Consider the following 8501-nt stretch of genomic DNA (forward strand, 5'->3'; position numbering starts at 1 on the left):
ACAAATCCACCATGGAAAATAGAGAACATAATAGAATTTCTTTGATTAAGGATGAAAGAGGAAATAATCTCAATTCTCACAAAGAAATAGAGGCAGTGTTAGTCCAGCACTTTAGAAACATAGCTCAGGAAACCTGTTATGATAGAGAACACTATATCCAGGAAATCACCAAGAACATTCCCATGATAGTCTCTAGAGAGGACAATTTTAACCTTTATAGGCCTGTGATAGAAGAGGAGGTTAGTGGGGTTCTCAAAGAAATGTAGAATGGTAAGGCGCCAAGCCCAGATGGTTTCAATGTCGATTTCTTTAAAGCTTGCTGGAATATAGTCAAACAGGAAATTCTACAGGTAGTGGAAGACTCCAGGAAGCATAGAACCATTTTGAAAGCTCTAAATTCCTCCTTCATAGCCCTGATCCCTAAATAGGAGCAGGCTCAAACCCCTGATAGATTCAGGCCTATAGCTCTATGCAATGTGGTTTACAAGATAATATCAAAGGTGGTTGCAAATGGGCTCAAACCCCTCTTACCTGCATTAGTCTCGGGGGAACAATCAGGATATGTGGAGGGAAGGAAAATTCTTGATAATATCATCCAGGCACATGAAGTGGTGCACTCTCTGACTAGTAAGAAAAAAGATGGTATGATCGTGCAACTTGATATAGCCAAAGCGTATGATAAACTGATTTGGAACTATATCAGGAAGGTTCTTATTGCTTTTGGGTTTGATCACAATTGGGTAAGATGGATCCTGGCTTTAATCATTTCTTCTATTTTTTCGATTCTTGTGAATGGCTCTCCCTCGGAGACTTTTATCCCGTCCAGGGGCCTTAGGTAGGGTGATCCTCTTTCTCCCTTTCTCTTCATTCTCATGATGGAAGGTCTAGGCAGAGCTATTAAGGATGCTAATGCTGCTGGTAAGGTCAGGGGTATACAACTCTCTGACAATGGACAAGCCTTAACCCATCAACAATTTGTTGATGATACCATGTTGCAAGGAACACCCACAGTCAAAGAAGCTCTTGCCTACAAACAAATCCTTAAGGACTTTGCCAAGGCCTCTGGCTTGGAAGTTAATCTTTCCAAATCTAAGGTCTTTTTCTTTAATACTCATATTGCGATTCAGAGGAACACATCTAGAATTCTGGGATTCCAAAGAGACTCTTTCCCCTCGAAATACCTGGGGGTGCCTTTAACTACAAAACCACTTCACAAAAGTATTTGGGAGCCGATTATCAGTAAGTTGCAAGACAAAACCAGGAAATGGACTATAAGTTCTTTAAATTTTGCTGGTAGGTTGGTCCTCACAAAGGCTGTGCTTCAATCAATCCCAATCTTTATGCTTTCGGCCATCCCTGCTCCCATAGGTATTCTGCATCAAATAAGAAACATACAAAGAGACTTCCTTTGGGGCAAGGGGGAAGAAAAGAAGAAATGGGCCTTAGTGGCCTAGGATAAAATTTGCAAACCCAAAAACTATGGGGGTCTTGGATTAGATCATCCTGAGATTCTTTGTAAGGTTCTAGGGGCTAAACTTTGGTGGCGATGGATAAAGGAACCAGAAGCACAATGGGACATTACTTGGAAAGAAAAATATGCATGCAATTGGAATGATAATGAACACATAAGAATGGAAGGGAATATAAGAGGGTCTCACATTTGGAACAAAGCCTGGGATAACAGAAGATTGATTCAAAACCATAGCTTCTGGGAAATTAGAGAGGGAGACTTGGCCCTATTCTGGGAAGATAGTTGGCAACAAGAACCTATTCTCTTACAAGAGGACTTGAAGGACCTCAAAGTAGAGACTGATACTAAGGAGCTCACCCAAGTCAGGGATTTTTGGGATCAAACCAACAGTGCAGGGAAGTGGAGAAATTGGCGAAAATTAGACCTCCGAGAGGACAATCATCTTTTAACCAAAGCTGAAAGACTGATGAAAATGTTGGAGCAAAGGAAAATTCTGGTTTCTAGGGGGCATGACCAACTGAGATGGGGTAGCAACAATGAAGGTAACTTCAATCTCAAAGAGGCTAAACTCATTCTCCTCGAACTTGATCCCCATGCTCCTAATAGGCTCTGGAAAAACCTTTGGAAGCATCTGGGTTGGATGAAAATTAAACTCTTTCTGTGGCTGGTTCTTCAAAGGAAAATCCTGACCTGGGATAATATAAGGGAAAGGGGATTCCTAGGGCCTTCTAGATGCCAACTCTGTGAGGCCCAAGAGGAGACCATTGAGCATCTTCTCAACAATTGCTCTTTCACTTCCAGATTATGGGATTCTTTTGCAGTTATCTTCCAACAATTTGACATAGATATGGGAATCCTTTTCAACACTCTCACCAAATGGAGAAAGAATGTTTTGGATAATGAAGTTCTTGTTTCTGCTTGGGCTCTTGCTCCAAGTTTCATAATCTGGAATGTTTGGAAAGAAAGGAACCACAGGATATTCAAGAATTTTAAAAACTCTTCCCAGAATATCTTTGATAGAATCCTAAAACAGATTAAGGAAACAGTTAGTACTACCATCAGAAATCTTCCCTCGAACCCACCTTCGGCCATAGACTGGAGGATTCCTTGTAGGCTAGATTTGCAGGGATTGGTTCCTCAGGACACTATTAGGAATGGTTCCATGAGTGACCCGGAACTTGATTTCTGGCATCCTCCCCCTAAGGGCTTTCTGAAATTCAACATCGATGGGGCCTCCAAAGGCAATCCGGGCAAGGCAGGCCATGGAGAGGTGTTAAGAGACGATAGGGGAGATATTCTTTTCATATTTTATGGCAATTTAGGTAAAACCACCAACAACATGGCGAAGTTAATGGCCATGGAGAAAATTCTTGAGTTCCTGGTTCAGGAAAATCTACGAAACACAATCATTGAAGCAGACTCTGAGATCGTCATCAACTATGTCAGAAGAATAAGCTCGGGAACAAGACCAGAAAAATCCTCTTCAAATTGGAGGCTTATTCAAGTCTTCCAAAGGATTCATAAGCATCTACAGAGCCTGAGAATAGTCAGATTTGCACATGTGAGAAGAAAGGCCAACAAGCTAGCAGATTTGCTAGCCAATCAAGGAGTTGTCTGCATAGAGAATAGGGCAGTGATGAATTGGCGTGATTCCCCTAACAACAGACTAAAAACGGACTGTCAAAACCAAGCTATTGAAGATAATATAATGTTCCTTAAGAGAGCAATGGAGATGGGTATGGTCAACCAGTAGGGGTCGGCTCAAAGGCATGCTCGCAATAGGTTTTTCGATAATCGTTTGGAAAAGATAATCGGTGCTTCCCGGATCAAGGGATGCACGGAGATTTACAGATGTTTTGACAAGGATAAAGGAGCTTCAGGGGAAGCCGAAAGGAAGGAGCTGAGAGCTCAGCACTTCAGGTCAAGAAGGGTCTTCATTGTGAACATCGGGGAGCAGATGAACCTTGATGACTGTGAAACCACTGTTTCTCTTTTCCAGTCTTTCTTACCGCAACCTGGGTGGTTTTCCATTGATCACGGCCCACTCAAGTGGAAAGTGGTTTCTAATTTTTGGGAGCGATCCCACTTAGGAAGTGCCACATGGTGGTGGGGTCAGGAGGATAACCACCTTTATCGCATGCTAACTTCTGAGTTAGTTGGCAGGTGCAATATCCTTCTCCAACGTCAGATCTCTTAAGGGCGTTTCTACGGTGCAGATTGATCGGCTTTGGGCAGGCAGTTTCTTCTTGCGACTCGTATCTATAACCGTCTGATCATTTGGACAAGTCCTATGGTCGTGATTCAATGAGGTCGGAAAAGTCACTCAGAGACAGTGGTCGTCGAGGGTCATGAGTTTCTGCTCCCGGGCTTTAGAACCCTTTTCTAGGCTTTTGGGTGGGTTTAAGACTGTTACTGGTGCTTTTTTAGGGGTTATTCTTGGTCCAACTCCATTTTCTTATTTTCAACTTTGGAGGATCGTTAAGTGCAAAGTTAGGGGCAGAGTAAAGTTGTTTTGTACTTTCCCTTCTTTCTCAAACTTTGAGAATTTTGTACTACCCTTTGTACTTTATTTTGTGTTTAATGAATAGAAGGTCCGACTCTTGCATTAGCAAAAAAAAAAAATCTTCCATTTTGAGCTTCTATGGCTCAAATCTTTGGCCATTGAATATCTTGTGTTTTCATTTGCAACCTAATTTTAATAAATGGTAATTGGCATCTTAATTATTTAAATCTATCCTCATTGAGTTAGAAACCACCACCTAGAGAACTTATGTTGATTTCTTGACATGGACCAAACCATTATGTTTTCATTTGCAACCTAATTTTAATAATTGGTAATTGGCATCTTAATTATTTAAATCCATCCTCATTAAGTTGGAAACCACCACCTAGAGAACTTATGTTGATTTCTTGACATGGACCAAACCAACCCTACTCTATTTGTCATTGTCTCCTTAAGATAGATTGTTATGTGCATTCTTAACTTTGTCATCACTTATGCTTATTGCTCTTCATCATGTCATGTCACATTGGATAAAAGTATGGGATATGATTAAATCATGTCAAGGTAATTACTTGCTCTTATATATTGATCTTAGTTATCACATCTCATCTTTCCTTTTCATCATCCAACACATTATGTGAGTTCCTCTTCTTCTTCGTCCATGCTTAAATTATCTTGCACCATTACATGGTTGCACTTTGGTTCAGCTACCACAATGCCCATGTGTCTTCTTGATTTTTACTCTCCATGTCACAATCGTTGTACATTGTATATAGGCCTCCTATCCCATCAATTTGATGGTACACCTTAATTGTTTGTTTCATAAATATCCACTTTAGCGATTTAATCATGTCCCTCTCTAACCTTAATGTTCCCAAACCAAAATTGCTTTGTAATCTCACTTTACCCTACATGTCTTGATAATGGCTTAACACATCTTTGTGTATCCTTTGTTCATCCTTAATAACTCACTCTTTCTCTTTGCAAAATAATTTGGTATATTAAGAATATTCTGGTATTTTATGTGGGAATTTTATGATTCAATCCTTATAGTTATGTTTTTAACTCAATTATATTGCTCCTATCTCTTTATGTGTAAATTTAATTAAATCAATGATGTTATGAATTTGTTAATATTTTTTTAATTAAAATTGATGAATTTCTCTTTAATATTATAAATGTCATTATAACATATATATAATAGTATTTTTCCCAAAAAATAAATTGTCATTTCTCTTCAAAAATAGAAGGCAAATTGCATTTATTATCTGCATATTATTTTTACTAAGAAAAATGACCATTTGTATTTAAATATTAAATGTAAATTACACTTATTACCTACATGTTACACTTATTAAATATTGTAAATACTAAAAGAGCATTTGTAAAACCATACAAGTGTATACATTTTCCTCATAAATTAAAATAAAATACCATTAATCTTATACACAATCTAAAAATATTTATTTATTTATTTTCTTTTTTGTAAGTTTGGTAGGACTACATCTTCATCGTGTCCAACTTTACACAATCTAAAAAGATTTATTTATTTTCTTTTTATTTAATTTGGTAGGACTACATGTTCATCATGTCATCATGTCCAACTTCTCACTACGAGAGATAGCACAAGATTTGAACCCAAGACTTCTGATTCGTGAGACTTTATTTCCAAGATTTGAACCCGATTTGAACCCAAGACTTCCGATTGGTGAGACTTTATTTCCACCACCATTACCAATTAAACTATCCAAAACAAACATTTATTTATTTATTAAATTACAATATAATTTCTAATTTTATAATAAAATTTATATAATTTATTTATTTATTTTATAAATAAATTTTTAAAAACACCTCCTAAAATTATAAATTCAATCAAATTTAAAGATAAATATACAAACATTATTACATAATAATGCATTTTCTAATAAATAAAACAAAATAACCTTATTAGAAATATTAATCATATACACGCTTCAAAATGTTATAGATTCAAAATGTCATCTTATATCACAGCCAAAACTAAATAATTGTCATGCATTTAAAAAAAATTTTTGTACAACTATAAAGATGCCTTTTTAAAGAATGCTTATACATTCCCGAAATTTTCTTATATAACAACAAATATATGCTATAAAGAATGGCTATATATAGCCAAAACTAAATAATTGTTATGCATTTAAAAATACTTTTTCTGTACAACAATATAGATGTCCCTTTAAATAATTATTATACATTCCCCAACTTTTCTTATATAAGAACAAATATATGCTTTAAAGAATGGCTATATATATTCAAAACCTTTTGTTAGGGAAGAATAATTTAATCACTGACTTAATTTTTAATACAAATCCATGTTGTTGGCACTTTAATTGCAGAGGATCCAATGCCTTGAAGATAAATAAAGAAATTATTTTATATGAGGACAAAGTAATTCTTTTAGTTGAGGACAAAGTAACTCCTATAAAAGAAAATATTATTGGCTTTCAGCACAGAGTACCGCATATCAAAGACCATGTTATCTGAATAATAACATTCCAGGTAAAATATGGTGGACATTCCAAAAGACAAGATACATGAACACTCTCCTCTCCACGCCTCAAAACAAACAAAACAAAGCATCAAGATCAGTCCACGTAACACATGGGATTGGGCAGCTTGAATGTCCTCTCCCCAACAGAGCATCCAGTCAAATCGCTCCACTGATCACCAGAGTTCCCTCGGATTCTGAACCCATCTTGCTCAATCTTCAATCTCTTCTCACACTTATAAACCGCAGCGCTCTTCCCATAATCTTCCGGGTCCCTGCACCACAAATTGTCCATTGACCTCATTCACACAATGCTTTTCCATGCATTATTGAGACTTTTTTATTTAAATCACAGATTTTAAAAATATCTAAAAATTTCAGTACACAAAATGCATGTTAATCAAATTAATCTAGTTATTATATGTTTGATTCCAAAATATTCTCAAAATCTATAATCAAAATAATTTCAACAACATTACTCAGTTCAACTAAAAGTAAAAATTTCAGATTTCAAAATATTCCTAAATCTATAATCAAAATACTTTGAACAACATTACTGGGCACAAAAAAATAAGACTCAAAACTTCCCAAAAAAGACATGGATGGTCGTAGTGATCACCTCAATAAAAGCGCCTTCCATGAATGATAACCAGCTCGGGCAAGATTCTTCTCAGTTGCATTCCTCTCGTAGTCATACCTGCCTGTCAATAGGAAGATCTTAAACCCTAATCCAAGCAGATGGGTGTACAATCTATAACTGGCAGGCAATGGAGGGGCCACTGCCAGAGCCGCCCACGCTGTAAAAGAAGCATCGTCGATCCCCTCTCCTCTGCAAACCAAAGGTGAAGAGGAAGTAAAAATCATAAAAAAGTATGTTGAATTTGTAATTTGTTAGAATAATTTGGCCAAGGCTAAGATTAAATCGAGGGATTATAATTGTAATATTAAGGGTATATTTAACTATCTTAAATTTAACCAGAAAATATATCCAACAGAGTATGTCTAATTAGTCTAAAGCTAAATATACCGATAATATATCCAACCATTAGTAAACCAAACATACCTAATTCATTTTAACTGATAAACTACAAAAATCAAACCTACCAATAATATATCCAACCATCCATAAATCAAATATATCAGATTCATCTTACCCAATTGATGGGCTGCGAAATAAGCCAATCTTACCCAAATTGATGGGCTGCGAAATAAGCGAGATTCGAAAGGAGTGTCTCGTCCACGTCGAAAACCCAGGCGTCCTTCCCATCGCGTGAGAGTTTCAGAGTGTTAGCGTAGGCTATGGATTCGTGGGCTACCATGTGCGAGTCTTTCAAATATTGGCTTCCACTTCCGACCATATATTTTTTCACGTATTCCACGCCACTTCCGACCATATATTTTTTCACGTATTCCACGTATTGAGCAGGCACCACGGTCCAGGAGCACAGAGTGTTTGTTTCTACACCGAACCTCCAGGCTTCGAAGTCCTGTTGCAGGGTCTCTTGCTTCACCTCCCACGTCTCCTCATGGCCCGTGGATTTCTCTGATATTACCTCGCCATAACTCTTGGCTGTGGGGGAGTAGATATTACTAGGATATCGGTTGCCCAAGAGTGAGGGCGAGTCATTGAAGACCTGGGTGCCAGTGGTGTTGGGTTGCAGAGCGCACATGAGATTCACATGGTTGTGGTGGTGGATGACCGGAAGAGAAGCCATGGAAGATGAGGATCAGATCCTGGCAACGCTAAACTGGCAACCCAGAATCGCAATATCCCAATGGCAATGCTAAAATGAGTTTTCTCACTAGCAGAGGCAACGATAGCCAGAACCACCGCAATCACGATCAGCACCGAACTCATCTGGAAGCTCATGCAAAGAAAAGAAACTATAATCGACCAAATCTTCTTTCAAGTTTAGCAAAATATGGCAACGCGGGTTCTGAGATTCAAAATTCCAATCTGGAGCGCCATTATACAATTCAAAATTTGGTGGCAATTA

At 37.5% G+C, this 8501-nt stretch overlaps 1 protein-coding gene across 1 annotated transcript; it reads right to left on the reverse strand.

Annotated features, from left to right (window-relative positions):
- Window positions 1-6365: 6365 nt before the first annotated feature.
- LOC149226149 (acid phosphatase 1-like) lies at window positions 6366-8219 on the reverse strand. The gene is made up of 3 exons (XM_089375224.1): window positions 7693-8219; window positions 7124-7333; window positions 6366-6779 (listed from the first exon to the last, which is right to left on the reverse strand). Exons 1-3 carry the CDS (start codon window positions 8217-8219, stop codon window positions 6602-6604), a joined length of 915 nt encoding a protein of 304 aa, XP_089231350.1. The 3' UTR covers window positions 6366-6601.
- Window positions 8220-8501: the final 282 nt, after the last annotated feature.

This window comes from Pinus tabuliformis, chromosome J, assembly GCF_031772625.1.
Source record: "Pinus tabuliformis cultivar Carrire ecotype Pingquan chromosome J, CPIR1, whole genome shotgun sequence".
NCBI classification, from domain to species: domain Eukaryota; kingdom Viridiplantae; phylum Streptophyta; class Pinopsida; order Pinales; family Pinaceae; genus Pinus; species Pinus tabuliformis.

Bases quoted from the DNA above. Each gene is read 5' to 3' on its own strand.
- LOC149226149 (XM_089375224.1), bottom strand. From the start codon at position 8,219: ATGGCTTCTCTTCCGGTCATCCACCACCACAACCATGTGAATCTCATG. The intron at 7,334-7,692 runs GTAAGATTGGCT...TTTGGTTTGCAG, and splicing joins TTCGCAGCCCATCAATTTGG to AGGAGAGGGGATCGACGATG. The intron at 6,780-7,123 runs GTGATCACTACG...TTTGTGGTGCAG, and splicing joins TGGAAGGCGCTTTTATTGAG to GGACCCGGAAGATTATGGGA.